The sequence below is a fragment of the Pan paniscus genome, chromosome 19 (genome assembly GCF_029289425.2).
Source record: "Pan paniscus chromosome 19, NHGRI_mPanPan1-v2.0_pri, whole genome shotgun sequence".
NCBI lineage: Eukaryota > Metazoa > Chordata > Mammalia > Primates > Hominidae > Pan > Pan paniscus.
In genome coordinates this window covers 62,039,832-62,058,612 of record NC_073268.2, presented here as the reverse complement: position 1 = coordinate 62,058,612, position 18,781 = coordinate 62,039,832, and the positions used below count along the sequence as shown (strand labels likewise).

Genomic DNA, 18,781 nt, shown 5'->3' with positions numbered 1-18,781 from the left:
ACGATTTAGATTGAACAAGCAGGATTCAAACATAACAAGCGTCGAAGTTAATCTGACACTAATTTAATAGTATGCATAACTGTTATTCTGTTGCATGGCAATTAGGCTTAAGTGGTAAGCATTCAGGTAAACGACTTCAATTAGGATTACTTTCCATCTGTCAAGTCAAATATTTCTAAAGTCAACAGAGAAAGGGCAGTTGAAAAACAGGAGTTTGTATGTCATTTTCTTCCTTTTTCACTCCTTTTGTATTCTACCTACCAACACGCAAACACATGCATGTACACACAGAAACACACACACACTGTTGATGGGAGGAAACGGCCGATTCTCTAGTTAGTCATTTCCTCACAACCTTCCCTTTGATGGTGAACCCCATGATGACGTGTTTTGATTTTAGCAAAACATACCATTCTCCCTTAAGCTGTGGTGTGTCTAGTATGTAGCCCTCCAAGCACACAGAAGCAAGAAAACCTGAGCTTGAGGATGAGAGTGAGTATAATAAAGTGGGGTTGGAGGAGAAAATGAGAGGGTCCTTGAACACTAGGGCTATGAGTGCCCTTGACCATAAAAAAGCCATCTGCAGCCGAGCGGGTTGGCTCATGCCTATGGTCCCAGCACTTTGGGAGGCTGAGGCAGGTGGATCATGAGGTCAGGAGATGGAGACCATCCTGGCCAACATAGTGAAACCCCGTATCTACTAAAATACAAAAAATTAGCCAGTCTTGGTGGTGTGTGCCTGTAGTCCTAGCTACTCAGGAGGCTGAGGCAGGGGAATCACTTGAACCCGGGAGGCGGAGATTGCAGTAAGCCAAAAAAAAAAAAAAAAAAGCCATCTGCCTACATGGGTTCCTTTGCATGTAGGGTCTTATGTTGGGGAAAACACTATGCAGGAATGCATGCTTTGCTGTATGGCAGCATAAAGTCTGTCCACACTTACGAGGATTAGAAGCAGTTTCAGGTGCGTGCATGCCATAAACACTGGAGAGAAGAGGATGAGGAAATGTGAACTAAAAAGCTAGAAATGGTGCTCATAGGTGTCGAGTGCAAGCCCAGAGGCTGCCCCAGGATGCAGAAGGGAGTGGCCCAGGGAAGGGCAAAGGCAGAACTGGAAGATCAGGGACAGCTTGGAGAGGAACTCACGAAGATGAGGAGCCAGATTCAAGGCACACGGTGAAGGAAAGTGACCACGATTATCTATCAAGGGCTTTGCAGCCAGTCTTCATGGCCGCTCACAGTGGTTCACCAGCATGAAGTGCTGTTGCCTGAAGCTGATGCAGGCACCAGTCTGAGCTTCACCATGAATGATGACACCATCCTGGCAAATGGAAATCACCTGTGGAGTGCATCTGGGTCCCGCCCCCAGTGGTTCTGATTTAGTTGGTCTATAGAGCAGTCTGGGCATGGGGATCTTACAAAGCTTTCAGAAGATCATGACATGCAGCCCAGGCTGATAGCCACTGCCCCAGAGTGATCAATGGAGGGAGGGTCAAGGTTGGGCTCCTGAGTCCCAGCTCTCCCACTTAAAGATCACCTACCAAGCCAGGCTTGGTGGCTTGTGCCTGTAATCCCAGCACTTTCGGAGGCCAAGGCGGGTGGATCACGAGGTCAGGAGTTCAAGACCAGCCTGGCAGACATGGTGAAACCCCGTCTCTACTAAAAACACAAAAATTAGCCAGGCATGGTGGCAGGTGTCTGTATTCCCAGCTACTTGGGAGGCTGAGGCAGAGAATTGCTTGAACCCGGGAGGCAGAGTTTGCAGTGAGCCGAGATCATGCCACTGCACTCCAGCCTGGGCAACAGAGCGAGACTCTGTCTCAAAAAAAAAATAAAAATAAAAAATAAATTTAAGAAATCACCTATCACTAGGTTCCTGGCAAGGCCCTTGGCTTTCCGGCTTCTGCTGTAATATGACAGTGCTCTTTTGTGTCAAATGGTCTTCAGAACCAACAGCTAGATGAAGGGCAGAGTCTAAAGGGGCTTGGATAAGGGGGTATTCCCTTCTAGACCTGGGTGGAGAACATCCAAGCATAATGTTCTTGAATTGCCCTTCTTCCAATGCCCACTCCACCCCAGTCTGTCCTGAGTGTGTTTTTTTTTTTTCCCAAAAGAAAATCCTGGGAAGAAAAGACATTATTTGCTTTGGTGAAAAGAATGTTTTTGGTGAAAGCCACTGCTCTTTCCTAAAACACCAAGCATTTAAATATTTCAGCTGGTTGCTACCTTAGAGATGCTAGGAGATGGGCCCCTGCGTGCCATACTTACAAAGGAACACACTGTGTTTTGTAGGTTTGATAGCATCCACCCTCATCAAATGCTGGATGCCAGGCACATCGAGATCCAGCAGATGGAATCCACTATGGCCTCCATTTCTGAGTCTGCCAGCTTATTTGAAGTCAATGTCCCTGACTACAAGCAGCTGAGGCAGTGCAGGAAGGAGGTCTGCCAGCTGAAGGAGCTCTGGGACACCATTGGAATGGTGACCTCCAGCATCCATGCCTGGGAGACCACACCCTGGAGGAATATCAACGTGGAAGCCATGGAGTTGGAGTGCAAACAGTTTGCCCGGCATATCCGAAACCTGGACAAGGAGGTCAGGGCCTGGGATGCATTCACAGGCCTGGAAAGCACTGTGTGGAACACGCTGAGCTCCCTGAGGGCAGTAGCTGAGCTGCAGAATCCAGCCATCCGGGAGCGGCACTGGAGGCAGCTGATGCAGGCCACCGGTGTGAGCTTCACTATGGACCAGGACACCACCCTAGCGCACCTGCTGCAGCTCCAGCTGCACCACTATGAGGATGAGGTCCGGGGCATTGTGGACAAAGCTGCAAAAGAGATGGGTATGGAGAAAACCTTAAAGGAGCTGCAGACCACCTGGGCTGGCATGGAATTCCAGTATGAGCCCCACCCACGGACCAATGTCCCCCTCCTGTGCTCTGATGAGGACCTCATAGAGGTTCTGGAGGATAATCAAGTTCAACTTCAGAACCTGGTGATGTCCAAGTATGTTGCTTTCTTCTTGGAGGAGGTGTCGGGCTGGCAGAAGAAGCTGTCCACAGTGGACGCTGTCATCTCTATCTGGTTTGAAGTGCAGCGAACATGGACTCACCTGGAAAGCATATTCATTGGATCTGAAGATATTCGGGCACAGCTACCCCAGGTACCTGCTAAAGAAATCTAGAATCTCTCTATTCTCTGATCCAGGGTGAAGGGAAGGTCACCCAGTTCCTGCATTGTCTAGGCTCTTTCCTTTTCTGCCTCCTTGCTTTGACTTTACTTAAAGGCACTTCCCACAGATGTTCGCCTTACCTGCCACCGAAAGTTAGGCAGAGGAAAAGAGGGACAGTGAAATGCACACCAATCAGTTTGTCCTTCAATGGGTAGGAAAAAGAAAGGAGAACCTCATTCAGAAAAAAAATGTATATATAAGAAAGATTAAAAAAAAAATACTGGCTACTGCAGTTTGGAATGAGGTCCTCACGGGTTGCTTCTTGGATCGTTAAAATTCAAGTGTCCACTGAAAGCGAGTCTCGTTTCCAGGCAAATTCAAGTTCCTTCTCAGCAGCATGCCATTCTATAAACCGCTGACCTGTGCCAGCGCTCCAACTACCAGCTGTCAGCTAAACACCAAACAATGGATTCCCCTAAAATATGTGTTCTTCTCATTATTACCTTCCCTGTGTTTGATTGCCCCTTCTAATTAGTTCTAATTAATGTGCCATTAACTTACCCCTCTCTCAGTGGACTCTGATTCATTTTTAAATTTTTTCTTTAGGCTTCCTGTATATTCTTTCAGTACAGCAAGTTCTTTGCTTACAAATTAGCTTGATTCCAAAATGTCACGGGCTGTCCAGGCTTTGGTTAGAAATTAAAGCACGTTCTGCCCAAACATAGTTTTCCTGCTAATCCCAAAAAGCATATTTAGTGTAATACTGTAGATTAAAGGTTGTATATTTGCAGTGAAAAGTAATAGAAAACAATTCTGTATGGCAGTTGTCATTAAGTCAAATTGAATAAGCCAGATTTTATTCATCTCAAATGCCAGTGATTGAAGCAGGCAAGGCTTAATTAAAAGGGGGCCGGGACAGAGGTGGAGATTCTTGCAGAAACTTTAAGGGAGATGTTTGAGAACTTCTAATTAAAAATATTGAAGAGTTAGTATCATTAACCTCTATACAGTGCCACAAGTTTGTGTATAAAATATGTAAACACATTTACTTTCCCTGTAATAACAATGAAACAGAAACAATTTGAAAACGTAATAAAATCAGCCAGGCTCTAACACCCTAACTGGTAACTATATTCATTCATTATGAATTTCTCCCAACTTTGGTTCATGTATATACATATTTTTACATAATTGCTCTCAGTGTAATTATAATTTTCTATTCAACTTTTTTCATTTGAACATTTATGCCAGATATTTCAGATACTTCTGCAACCTTGATACTTTTTTATTTTTAATTGGAGCAAAATATCTCATTGAGGAATCATAATTTACTTTGCCCTCTTGTGTTTTTTTTGTTTGTTTTTGTTTTTGTTTTGAGACGAAGTCTTGCTCTGTCACCCAGGCTGGAGTGTAGTGGTGCAATCTCGGCTCACTGCAACCTCTGCCTCCTGGGTTCAAGTGATCCTCCTGCCTCAGCCTCCTGAGTAGCTGGGATTACAGATGAGTGCCACCATGCCCAGCTAATTTTTGTATTTTTAGTAGAGACAAGGTTTCACCATGTTGGCCAGGCTGGTCTCGAGCTCCTGACCTCGTGATCTGCCCGCCTCAGCCTCCCAAAGTGCTTGGATTACAGGCTTGAGCCACTGTGCCCGGCCTACCCTCTTGTTTTTAGGTCTTCTTGGGCAAGGGGCAGGATCACAGAGGGAAGGAATGGCAGGCCTGGGCTTGAGTCCTCATTCTCTCACTTGCAGCTGTGGGACCTTGGGCAGGACACTTAACCTCTCAATGCCTTGGTTTCCCTGTGTGTAAACTGGGACTAATACTAGTATCTATTCCAGAGTCTTCATTAAAACAATGCACATGGCACATACCATTATGATCGTTGTTATGTAATAATAATACCACAAGCTCTACCACCTCACCAGGTGCCATGTATTTGGCTGAAGCACATTGCATATATTAGTCTGTCAATCATTTCAATGATACTGTGAGTGTGTATGTCTGGGAAAAATGTTGACAACGGATTACTTTTGACATCAAAGGAGTATATTTGCTGAGGGAAAATTCATTTTGGTTATATAAACTTTTGCAGGGGTCCAGAAAGAACGTTAGATCCACTATCTACTTACGAATCAAGTGTTGTATACCTGGGGCTTGGGATGGTCTCCGAGACCTCTTCAGGGAGTCCTCAAGGTCAAAATTATCTTAATAATCACATTAAGATGTTATCCGCCTTTTTTTTTTCTCTCATTCTTCCATGAGTGTACAGTGGGGTTCTCCAGAGATCAGATGACATGTGATATCATAATAAATTGATACAGAAGCAGTTTTCTGTTAAGTCAGATATTGTAGAGATTTGACAAAAAGTGAAATGATGCCCCATTTTCAACTGTTATTTTTGGTTTTGGAAAATATACTTAAGTATTTTATTTATGCTGACATAATGGGTTTATTATTGTTACTTTTGTTGTTGTCGTTGAGATGGAGTCTCGCTTTGTCACCCAGGCTGGAGTGCAGTGGCACGGTCTCGGCTCAATACAACCTCCGCCTCCCGGGTTCGAGTGATTCTCCTGCCTCAGCCTCCTGAGTAGCTGAGATGATAGGCACACGCCACCATGACCGGCTTTTTTTTTTTTTTTTTTTTTGTATCTTTAGTAGAGACGGTGTTTCACCATGTTGATCAGGCTGGTCTCAAACTCCTGACCTTGTGATCCACCCGCCTCTGCCTCCCAAAGTGCTGGGATTACAGGCGTGAGCCACCGCGCCCAGCTTATTATTGCTACTTTTAAAATGCCTTTTTTTTTTTTTTTTTTTTTTTTTTTTGAGACAAAGTCTCCCTCTGTCGTCCAGGCTGGAGTACAGTGGCACGATCTTGGCTCTCTGCAACCGCAACCTCCACCCTCCAGGTTCAAGCGATTGTCATGCCTCAGCCTCCCGAGTAGTAGCTGAGATTACAGGCCTGCACCACCAAGCCCAGCCCAGCTAATTTTTCTATTTTTAGTTGAGACAGAGTTTCACCATGTTGGCCAGGCTGGTCTCGAACTCCTGGCCTCAAACCATCCGCCCGCGTCAGCCTCCGAAAGTGCTGGGATTACAAGTGTGAGCCACGGCGCCCGGTCTAAATGCATTAATGAATATTTTAGAAATTTCTTTTTAAAAAAGCTTTAGCCTCTGGTACAGAAAATATTGAAAGATATGATAGATAGTACCTACATAAACAAAAGCTCTTTGGACTCCTAAATAATTTTTGAAAATGTAAATGGGTTCTAAGCTGAATGCAGCTTAAACTAAGGGTGTTTCCTTCGTTGAGTCTATTCTCTGTATTTGACAACCCAGGAACAAGTTTCTGCTTCTAACTGGCTCCATGGAGGGAGCTTCTAGGAACTGAGTGGAGTGGTGGTTAATTGCTTCCACATTTTTATTTGCAGGATTCTAAAAGGTTTGAAGGCATCGACACTGACTTTAAAGAGCTAGCTTATGATGCCCAGAAAACTCCAAATGTAGTGCAAACCACCAACAAGCCAGGCCTGTATGAAAAGCTGGAGGATATTCAGGGCAGGTGAGGGTCCGCCCATTACCCCTTCTCTAATAAGAAGGCATCATTTCCTTTTCCCCATCGTCTCTGAGACCAGTGGGCAGGAGTGAGTATGGGTGCCTTGCATGTCCCTTTCTTCGCCTGTGTGTTTGGGTAGCATGGGGCATTATTAGAGGTGTTGACGCCAAGGTAGACACATCCATGTATATCTTTGCAAATATCTCTAAGTGTTTCTTGTGCTAATTTCTGCATATGTTCCGTCTATTGCATATACAGACATTTAAGTAATGTATGTGTATCCATGGGTCTAGACCTTCTTAACTGGGAAATTCTGTGTTCTGTGCCCTCAGATTGTGCCTGTGTGAGAAGGCCCTGGCAGAGTACCTCGACACCAAGAGGCTTGCCTTCCCGCGGTTTTACTTTCTCTCCTCCTCCGATCTGTTAGACATCCTTTCCAACGGCACAGCTCCACAACAGGTAAGCTGGAGGAACGTCTGCAGAAAGGTCTAGGAGGGCTGAGGGGTGCCCAGCAGGAGGCAGTTTCTGGCTCCCCATCATGCCTCTTCTCTCTGGCAGGTTCTGTACTTCAGACCTGTTTGTGTTGCCCCCAGCATCATCACATACCTCAGAGCTTTCTTTCTTTCTTTCTTTCTTTTTTTTAATAGATGGAGTCTTGCTCTGTCGCCCAGGCTGGAGTCAGTGGCACGATCTTGGCTCACTGCAACCTCCGCCTCCTGGGTTCAAGCCATCCCCCTGCCTCAGCCTCCCGCGTAGCTGGGACCACAGGTGCATGCCACCATGCCGACTGATTTTTTTTGTATTTCAGTAGAGACGGGGTTTCACCATGTTGGCCAGGGTGGTCTTGATCTCCTGACCTCGTGATCTGCCCATCTCAGCCTCCCAAAGTGCTGGGATTACAACTGTGAGCCACTGCGCCCGGCCACCTCGGAGCTTTCTTAATCCCCATCAGTATTGCTGCTCAGCATGCCCTCTGGCCCATCAGAGGCTAATCTCTAACAAAGAACTGAGAAACTTTGAGGATGGCAAAGGTGGAAGGAGTTGAGGCTTGGCAGAGAATGCCTTCAATCTGATTCTGAAGAAAGATCCAGGAAATACTGGCCAAACTCGATAGCTAAAATTTCTATAGGGAGATAAGATTGGAAGTTATGTTAACTGAATATGGAGGTAAGGCTTATTGGCAAAAGCATATATGAGAAGCCCAAAATGTGGGGTTCTGGCTTCTGGTTCTAGACAGTTACTAGCCATAGAGTCTTGGACATGTGACTTCTTAGCAACAAACTTTCCTTATCTGTAAAACAGAAGAAACCTGCTGTGTTCGAAGGTTTTTTGAGTATTAAAGTAACTAATTGTAGCAGTGTTGGTATTTGGAGCTGCAGACACTGGTTCTGAAATTTGGGAGTGCATCAGAATCACTTGGAAGGCTTGTCGAAGTACAGATTCCTCGGTCCCACTCCCACTGTTTCTGATTCACTACGTCTGGCTAGAGCTGGAGAATTTGCATTTCTAAGAATTTTCCCAATATGCTGCTGGTCTAGGGACTACACTATGAGAACTTCTGCTCTCAACATTGTCTGGGTCTCAAAATGCTTGGATGAGTTCTTTTTCCTCGTGTGATTTTGTTATTCATTTAAAGAATAGTTGGGCTCATTTGCTTCTTTTTGCTTTCAGTGTTAGGGTTTTTCCCATACTTGTTTATTTGATTGTTTGAATATGTATGACACTGATAGGATTCCAAAAGTCAAACTATGCAAAAAGATATGTATATACTCAGAGATGTATCCTTGCCTCCTCTGTTCCTTTCATGCCATAACCACCTCTGTTCCACCCCCTATAGGTAACCAATTTCATTAATTTCTGGGTTAGCTTTCCTATGTCTATCTTTACAAAAATAAGCAAATGCATATTTACATTCATGCATGTACAGTTTCTAATTTCCCCTTCTTTCATACTCAAAAGGTAGCATGCTACGCCTACCTGTTTGCACTTTGCTTTTTTCTACTTAGCTACATAGCTTGGAAATCACTCCATATCAAGTCAAAGATATCTCCCTCATTTTTTAATATTTGCATCATACTCCATGGATTGATATACCACAGTTTGGCCATAGGTTATTTATTATATTTTGTAATTACAAAGAATGTGGCATTGAATAACCTTGGACTTTGTATTGTTGGCCATCTGTCTTCCAGGTAAACTCCTAAAAGTGAGATTCCCGGCTCAAAGGGTGGATACATATGTAGTCTTGTTAGATATTGCCAAATTTCCACCCTTTTGCTTCACCACAAGCAGCAGACAAGAGCTTCTCAAACAGAGCCAAAGGATGAAAACATGCATAAGTTGTTTTGTCTTTGACCTACCCTTTCTAACTTAGTGAAATTAGGTTTTGATTTGTTGATAAGAAGCAAGTACTAAAGAGAGATTATCCCTGATAGTTATAGCACTTCTTTTTTTCCTATAGATGAAAATATTTCCAAAGTAGTCCAGGTGTGGTGGTGATGAAATATTTATTATTAATGCATTAGCATTCTGTATTATAACTGTATTTTTATTCATTCTGTGTTCAGATCACTGCCAGATTTTTTTATATCTCATTCTTTTTAAAAATTAATTAATTTTTTTTAAGGTTGGATCTTGCTCTGTCACCCAGGCTGGAGTGCAGTGGCATGATCATAGCTCACTGCAGCCTCAAACTCTTGTGCTCAAGCGGTCCTCCCACCTCAGTCTCCAGAGTAGCTGGAACTACAGGCATGAGCCACCACACCCAGCTAATTTTTAAAAATTCTTTGTAGAGACGGGGTCTTGCTGGGTTTGAACTCCTGGCTTCAAGTGATCCTCCCGTCTTGGCCTCCCACAGTGTTGGGATTATAGGCATGAGCCACCAGAATAGGCCTCATTCTTAAATATTTATTTTGATTCATTTCTTATTTGAGTACATTTTTGAGTATTCCCCACACCCTAAGAGGTGAAGCATGGTGGAATACATCCTAATTCCTTCTATATCTGTGACTCTGTCATTTCACATGTGAGCAAGTGAATGGTTAGGGTTAGAATTCATGAGTCACAGTGATCACCTCTCAATCCATGCAGATATCACTCTGCTGTTTGTTGTTACAAAGAAGTCATCTGAGGCCTGCCTGCTTTAAAAAAAATTTCTAGATAGCCTAATTTCTTTCTATCTAGGTCCCTATAGAGAATAAAATTTAAATTAATTTCTAAAAATTTGTATGCTTATATACTTGTTTTGTTAATTTATCCCTAAAACATGATGAGATTTTGTCCTATCTGAAAACGAGTGCTTTTATGATCTTGAAAAAGTCTTCTTCTAGCATGTTTTTAAATAATACATCTATCCCATTTATCTGTATATTTTTTCATTCAGGTTTATCATACTTCCGTAAGCTGAGATTCCACTTTATACATGCTATATACATTACCTTCTCTTTCATCATATTTTTATCTCTTAGTCCTCTTCCTTGGCATTTATCAGTAAGTTTCTCAAGCTCTTCCACCATATTTAATTTTTTGTGTCAATTCTGCACTTTAGTGTTGCTAATACTGCTATAAACCGTACTCTGTCATTGTTAGTCTCCTTATTTTTCTACCTCTGCCAACTCATCTTTCACCACGTTTTATAGACTTCATGTTTCTTTAATGTAATTGAAAGAAAAACAAGGTGATGGTTCACAAATTGATTTGTTTCCATTATTAAAGGTTTAAAAAATGTTATATACAATTTTATGTAAAGTTATATATAATTATGTATAAAGGTTAAAAAAATTATATATAAAATTATATATAATGTTACTTTATAGCATATATAGTATATATACCTATATAAAATTTAGCTATATATAATATATAATATAATATAATATATAGTATAATATAATAATATATTATTATATTAATGTAATATAATAATATATTATTATATTAATGTAATATAATAATATATTACATTAATATAATAATATATTATTATATTAATATAATAATATATTAATAATATTATATTAATATAATAGCAATATATTATATAATATATTAATATATATAATTATATAATATATTATATATTAATAATTATATATTAGATTAGATAGAAAATAATATTAATATTATATTAATATTCTATATTATACATACTAATTATATATTATATATAAAATAACATAGATACATTATATATTTTATATATATATATGCTCTTCTTTGCCCTCTTGAGTCCTGTTTTCTCCTTTTAAATTTTGGGATATTTTCATAGGTTCTATATTGTTGTTATTTTTAATTTGCATTTGTTTTTCAATAAAGAAAGGTCTATCTTGGTATTTGTACCCAAATCAGTGTGGGTGGTGTTTCCATGGGTACCTTCACAGTTCACCTAAACACTCTTAGATTTGTCCTCTCATCTCATAAGCTGGAGAGCTGGTTGTTCTAAATTTAGCATTAAAAGTCAGGATACCAGCAGCTGGAGGGCCCTTTGTAATTATTCAAGAAGCTCTACCAGGGGGCAGGTTCTGTTTATTCTTTTTCCTTCAGTCTGCCATTTTCTTCACCTCAGGACCACAACATAGCTCTGTCCAGCATCCCTCCTAGCACTACAGGCCCAGGCAATCACTGTAGAGGACCTCTACTCCTCAGATGCCATGGCTGGGAGCAGCCCTGCACAGCCAGACTTTATGCTTGCCATGAGCATGCCTGCACTGCTTGGAACCCTTCTGATGTGTGTTTGTTGAACTGAAGAGGTTTCAAGAATGGGGTGGCTATGGCCGGGTGTGGTGGCTCACACCTGTAATCCCAGCACTTTGGGAGGCCAAGGTGGGCGGATCACGAGATCAGGAGTTCAAGACCATCCTGACTAACATGGTGAAACCTCATCTCTACTAAAAATACAAAAATTAGCCGGGCATGGTGGCACACGCCTGTAATCTCAGCTACTCAGGAGGCTGAGGCAGGAGAATCGCTTGAACCTGGGAGGTGGAGGTTGCAGTGAGCCAAGATTGCGCCACTGCACTCCAGTCTGGGCGACAGAGCCAGACTCCGTCTCAAAAAATAAAAATAAAAAAAGAATGGGGTGGCTTCTTCCACAGGCCACTGCCGCCACCACTGTTGACTCACCAGATTCAATGTATGTTAGCATTCTTCTACTAGATGGTCCTTTGCTCATGTCCTGTACCATGGTAGTGTTTTCTTAGGAAGAAGGTTTACAACTTGACCATCATATTTTTCTCCAATCTAGTCCTATCTATAGTAGACCAATCCAAATTTAGTCAAACCATTGTGACTTAGTTGGTTTATAGCTAGTGCATGACTCTCACTAGTTTTATTCAGTCTTCCTTTAGCCACTTCTACGGATTCATTTTATTCCTGTCCTCACATCAGCGTTGTTCCCACAAACTTCCTTCTAAATGCTTGGTATCCACCACTCTGTCTTTCACAATGATTGCCACACGGTAGGCCTCTAAACAATTCTAATAAGCAGCTTCCCGAACATGTTTTATGATCCTTTGGCCTGGTTTCCCTTCATAGGTTCAACGTCACCTTTCCAAACTCTTTGACAACATGGCCAAGATGCGATTCCAGCTAGATGCCAGTGGGGAACCAACCAAGACAAGCCTCGGCATGTACAGCAAAGAAGAAGAGTATGTGGCTTTCAGTGAGCCCTGTGACTGCAGCGGGCAGGTAACACAATAGCCCTTTCCCCTCCTTCTGCTTTTCTCTCTCAAATGCCTTCATTCAAATATGATCAGCATCAACTCTAGGAGGGCCTTTCTGACCTTGGTCCAGAGCTGCTGTCCATGCCCTCCAAGAGCCAGCTTCTTTGACTTGAGCTGATGTTGGAGCAGCAGCTGGCGCCCTGCTGTCCTCTTTCAGGGAAGGACACATGTCAACATTCATATCTTTTCCTTAACCAAAGACCTGTGCAGAGGGAAATAAAATGCACATAAACAGCTACCCAAGTCAATGAGAAAAGGATTTTAAAATGATTAGCGGCACCAGGAGACGTCAACATGGCAACCCCTGGAGCATCCTCTGGGGGAATCTGGAACACTGACACCCTCCCTGGGAGAAAAATGTCCTTTTGTGGAACCAGCTGCTTTCCTGAGATGTCCCTTCTCTGCACAAATGTGCCTTAGTGTCACTTCCTCCCACAGCCTTACCCTTGGAGAACAAACTACCACTGTGCTCCAGGAACTGCCTCCTCCAAATCTCCATGTCCAATGCAAGGGACACAAACCATGGGACCATTTACCCCTTAAGCCTCCTTCCCATCCATTAGCACCACCGATAAAGTATAAGCCTTTCTTTATTTATTTATCGTCCGAAATGATCCAGCAAAGCATTGCCCCTGGGGATTCTCATCTAGTGCCAAATAACAGCTGGGGTAAGGATATTTTACAGGGTTCCACCCTTATCACCTATATCTAAGAAAGCAATTCTAGTGCCAGAAAATAATTGCTTCTCAGTTATATGTGGGTGGCCCTGGGGTTTCATTCACAATACGTTCTTTCTGTAGACCCAGAAAGCATTGAGCTGAGGAATACAATCCTGGTTTGCGCTTCATACTCAGAGTGGACAAGGTCATGAGAAGCCACTGATTTATTTACACCCAGCTCAACCCAGATTTCTATTTCCTTGTATGAGCTCTGGGTGACAGCCCCCACCCCCTTAACCTGCTACTCTGTCCTGCATATTCCAAATGCACACATCAGCCTGCTGTTAATTAAGTCTGGGTCTCACTTATCACCATCCCGGATTACGTAAACAGCACATCTCTCTGCACCTTCTGGCAGCCACTTGGGGCTGTATACAATGTGTGGGCTCCCTTTCCTTCACTCCCTCAGACTGAGTGGAAGAAAATATGTAGGACTAACCAAAACTTCTCAGGCACCCAGTGTCTAACCTGAGTTGTTCTTTCAGGTAGAAATATGGCTGAACCATGTCCTTGGTCACATGAAGGCCACTGTGAGGCATGAGATGACAGAAGGTGTAACTGCCTATGAAGAAAAGCCGAGGGAGCAGTGGCTTTTTGACTACCCAGCTCAGGTATTCTCCTAATGGGATCCCCATCCTCCATGGATGGGGCTGTCTGCCTCCGCAGCCTCCCCCAGCCTTCAGCAGCTGGTAGATATCAGGCTGGCTGCATGCTTCACAGCCAGGGAGGCTTGAATCCCAGACCACTGTGAGGGGTCAGCAGGTGGGAGCAGGGGGATTAACAATAATGACCTAAGTCAACCCTGACCTTGGGAAATCAAGGGTGATCTCTTTTTGCCCTCATTGGCTACAGAAGGGAGAAAATGTCAACAGTTCAACTCTTTGAGCCAGCCTACTTTCTATGTGCCAAGCTCTGTGCTGAGCACAGGACACACCAGTAGGGAACAAGACAATGACACCTGTCTTGCTGGAGTTTACAGACTCATGTGGAACTGAACTGCTGACACATATGACTGGTGTTTTGTTGTTGTTGTTGTTTTGTTTTGTTTTTTGTTTGTTTGTTTAAGACGGGGTGTTGCTCTGTCACCCAGGCTGAAGTGCAGTGCCACGATGTCGGCTCACTGCAACCTCCACCTCCCAAGTTCAAGCCACTCTCCTGCCTCAGCCTCCCAGGTAGCTGTGACTACAGGCATGCGCCACCAGGGCTGGCTAATTTTTTTTGTATTTTTGGTAGAGATGGGGTTTCACCATGCTGGCCAGGCTGGTCTCAAACTCCTGAACTCAAGTGATCCGCCCACCTCGGCCTCCCAAAGTGCTGGGATTACAGACGTGAGCCTCCACGTCCGGCCATGACAGGTGTTTTAATAGGGGAGGCTCAGGGTACTCTGGGAGCATACAGATAGTTCATGAGGTCTGGGGACACGCCCCTGAGCATATGATATGAAAGCTGAGATGTGAAGCAGGAGTTAGCAAGCTAAAAATGGGAGCAAAGAGCAACCAAGTAGGAGGAAGAGCCCAGGCTCAGAAGCCAGGGTGAGCAGGTGTGTCTGAGCCAGAGTAAGCGGAGGAGGAGCAAAGGCTGCAGGTGGATTCTGGAAGCCAGTTTCTGTAGACCATGTGGGAGAGTCTGACTTGATTCTGAGATAGAGCGGAATTCCTTATAGGTTTCTCAGAAGCGTAATAAGAGAGAAGCCAGATCTAACAAGAAATGTTTAAAGTAACTCTGGCTACAGTAGGCCACTCCTCCTTCCCTCAGTTAACAGTATAGTAGTAGTGTTGCTCTGTTTGGGGGTTGCAGACATTTAATAGTCATCAAAGCCATAGAGTAGATAAGATTGCCCTTGCAAAGTATGTAGAATGAGAAGAGAGTGCAGAACAAATTCTTGAGCATCATTCAGAGCCAGAGGAGGAGGAAGGAAGAACCAGTAAAGCAGAATAAGAAATGGTCTTTTGGGAGCAGAAGGAAAACCGGGAAACAGTAATCGTGGAAACCAAGCAAGAAACTGTTGGTAGCAGGTAAGAGGTAGGAAATGTCAAACACTTCTAAGAGATGAAGCAAAATAAAGAGGATGAAGAAGGTTCATGGATAAACTTGGTGAGGCCATTTCAGGGGAGTGGTAGGGAAGGGGCCACATTGCAGGGGCTGAGGAGTGGGAAAAGGTAGAAAGTAATCACAGTGGCTGGGCGTGATGGCTCACGCCTGTAATCCCAGCACTTTGGGAGGCCGAGGTGGGTGGATCACAAGGTCAGGAGATCGAGACCATCCTGCCTAACATGGTGAAACCCCGTCTCTACTAAAAAATACAAAAAATTAGCCAGGCGTGGTGGTGGGCACCTGTAGTCCCAGCTACTCAGGACGCTGAGGCAGGAGAATGGCGTGAACCCGGGAGGCGAGCTTGCAGTGAGCTGAGATCACAACACTCCACTCCAGCCTGGGTGACAGAGCGAGACTCTGTCTCAAAAAAAAAAAAAAAAAAAGAAAAGAAAAGAAAAGAAAGTATTCACAGTGAATGTGTGTGAATAGCAGGGAGAAACTTGGCTATGAAGAAGAGAGGAGAAAGGAGTCCACACTGCAGACAAGAAGAGGTGTTTATTAACAGTAGGATTGGAACATCCTCTCAAGTTATCCCAGTAAGGCTGGCAATGAGGGGGAGCTTCTTTAATAAAATCTAATGGGACATAAACTCAAAGGGAAAAATGGACGAACAGAAATGGTGCTGTTTACTACGATGAGATTCTCCATTTCACAAAGGGAGTAAATCCCATCAGGCTTCCTTGTTTACCTGTACCAGAATTTTGAGACAAGAGAATGTGTTGCCTCCTCCTATTGCAGTAAATGTCATCTAGAGTGGTGTCCCCCAAACCAAATGATACTACAGATGAGCAATGGATCTAAATTCCCCACCATGAGTAATCAAAGTTATGCATGTTCCATACAAAGCTTTCCAGCAAATAGAAGAAATATGTATTTCAATTGCTTTTTCTATTTATTTATTTTTAATCTCTGAAAATGCAAATCATATTAACCACAATTGAATTTCAATATCTCTCATCTTGGCATTTAAAAATAGGCACTTTAAGGTTTTAAAATATCTTTAAAATGCAGTGAAAGTATGGTAGAAGAGCAAATGTGTGCCATAGATGATCAGCAGTGGCTCACTAAATTAGGTTGTCAGACCACAGAGGAGCAGAAGACTGGGTGTCATTGGGATGGTTGGGCAACATATTGTCATCTTCCCAAGCTTGGGAAAGTTGCTACCTCTGGGAAGTAAAAGACTGAATCACCCGTGTCACAATTTCTAGAAGCCACCGGCCTTGATCAGAATCAATCTTGGGTTCTTCTCAACCGAATGATACATTTTTTCAGGAGCAGAAAGTGCTTTTCCCACCTGTACCGCAACAACTTCACACCTTCAAGGGTTTAGAGCATATGGTTCACTTAGTCAGTGCTGGTGGAAGAGGGAGGGATGGGGCTCATGTCACCCACACAATTACATCCTGAGCCCTTGCTGTGTGATGAGTGGGTTGGTTGGAAACAGCCATGGTAACAGCTTTACTAGGCAACTCTTGCTGTCACAGGTGGCCCTGACCTGTACTCAGATCTGGTGGACAACAGAAGTGGGCATGGCATTTGCCAGGCTGGAGGAAGGCTATGAGAGTGCCATGAAGGACTATTATAAGAAGCAAGTGGCCCAGCTCAAAACCCTTATCACCATGCTGATTGGCCAGCTCTCCAAGGGAGACCGGCAGAAGATTATGACTATATGCACCATCGATGTGCATGCCAGGGATGTGGTAGCCAAGATGATTGCTCAGAAGGTGGGTCCCAAACATCCAGGGATGCCCACTTTTGTGTACAGCTACACTGAGAACAGCACATACAGCCAAAATATGGGGGCCCCAGGGTCTGTGCAGCACTGACCAGACAGCTGGGGGAGGATCACAGTGGCTGCTCCTACTTTTTTTTTTTTTTTTTTTGAGATTGAGTTTCGCTCTTGTTGCCCAGGCTGGAGTGCAATGGCACGATCTCGGCTCACCGCAACCTCCGCCTCTCGGGTTCAAGTGATTCTCCTGCCTCAGCCTCCCAAGTAGCTGGGATTACAGGCATCTACCACCACCCCCAGCTAACTTTGTATTTTTAGTAGAGACGGGGTTTCTCCATGTTGGTCAGGCTGGTCTCAAACTCCTGACCTCGGGTGATCCGCCTGCCTTGGCCTCCCAAAGTGCTGGGATAGAGCCCTGTAATCAGAGCAGCTTGTGCTTTCTATGCTGTGGTGGCCACAGCATGCTGCACACTTTAGCAGCAGTCAACAGCCAAGGCATCAGACCCCTATGTGTCTTGTGGCCAAGGGACTACCTGCTGCCTATGATTCACCCACCTACTCTACCACTCTCTCTTTAGGTAGACAATGCCCAGGCTTTCCTCTGGCTGTCTCAGCTGCGCCATCGTTGGGATGACGAGGTCAAACACTGCTTTGCCAACATCTGTGATGCCCAGTTTTTGTATTCCTATGAGTACCTGGGAAACACACCTCGCTTGGTGATCACACCTTTGACTGACAGGTGAGCACTGGTGTCAACCACTGACAGCCTTACCGCTGTCTGGTTCAGGCCAGCTAGTGGGCATCTAGGGTCAAAGTCCCTGTCACTTGCTATTTGTCCATAGAGCTACACGGAAAGGGCCTGACTCAACACAGCCTGTTTAAAGTGAAACTGAAAGGATGTAGGGCAGAGCCTTTCTTGGAACAAATCCCAGAGCAAATCAATGAGCCGTGACTTTTTGAGGAATTACTAAATGGTCATACACACCCGAGTTCTAACACCAGCCCTAACACATACCAGCTGTTTGATTATGAAAAACATTGACCTAAGTTTTGGTTTCCTCATCTGTGAAATGGAAGTGGTAACTCACAACTTCCATGATTATTGTAAGGATTAAAGACAGTAACGTTGGGAGGGAGAGTAGGAGGGTGATGAAGAGAGGTAGGTTAACAGATACAAACATACAATTAGATAAAAGTATAAGTTCTGTCATTCAACAGCAGAATAGCATGACTATAGCTAGCAACAGTGTATCGTATATTTCATAGTAGCTAGAAGAGAGAACTTCAGTTATTCCCAATACATAAAAATGATAAATACTCAAGATGATGGATAACTCAAATACCCTGACTTGATCATTACATTCTATGCATGTAATAAAATATCACATATACCCCATAAATATGTCAAATATGTATCAATTTAAAAAGCATACTGGTAACCCCCTCACCTCCATTTACAAAACACAAAGAGGTATTTCTCTCTATATTCATTAAAGTTAAGAAATATACCATGGAATGTTATACTGCACAAAGATTATAATAACTTTCTAAAACGATTCTCTTGAAAATGTCATGGTGCAATTTAATGAAGAACTCTTAAGTAAGTGAATAATGTATTTTGCTTTCCAGGCATATTTATAAAAATAAATATGGTTCATTAAAACAAGCACATAAAAAAGACGATAATACTCCTAAGGAAGTTAGTATATAAGTGCTCAGTAATTGATCCCTATTATTATTTTCTTGTCAATCAATTGATCAATTAACTGGCACATTTATTCAGTACCTCTTACCTGG

The 18,781-nt window shown here is 43.3% G+C and overlaps 1 protein-coding gene across 1 annotated transcript in view; it reads left to right on the top strand.

Moving 5' to 3' along the window:
• The window catches only part of DNAH9 (dynein axonemal heavy chain 9), a 380,960-nt gene that overhangs the window by 87,776 nt on the left and 274,403 nt on the right, over positions 1-18,781 (top strand). The window contains exons 20-26 of the mRNA XM_003818106.6: positions 2,290-3,160; positions 6,598-6,728; positions 7,055-7,181; positions 12,255-12,407; positions 13,647-13,772; positions 16,740-16,979; positions 17,563-17,723. Coding sequence (XP_003818154.4) covers positions 2,290-3,160; positions 6,598-6,728; positions 7,055-7,181; positions 12,255-12,407; positions 13,647-13,772; positions 16,740-16,979; positions 17,563-17,723 — 1,809 coding nt within the window. The remainder of the gene's footprint in view (positions 1-2,289; positions 3,161-6,597; positions 6,729-7,054; positions 7,182-12,254; positions 12,408-13,646; positions 13,773-16,739; positions 16,980-17,562; positions 17,724-18,781) is intronic.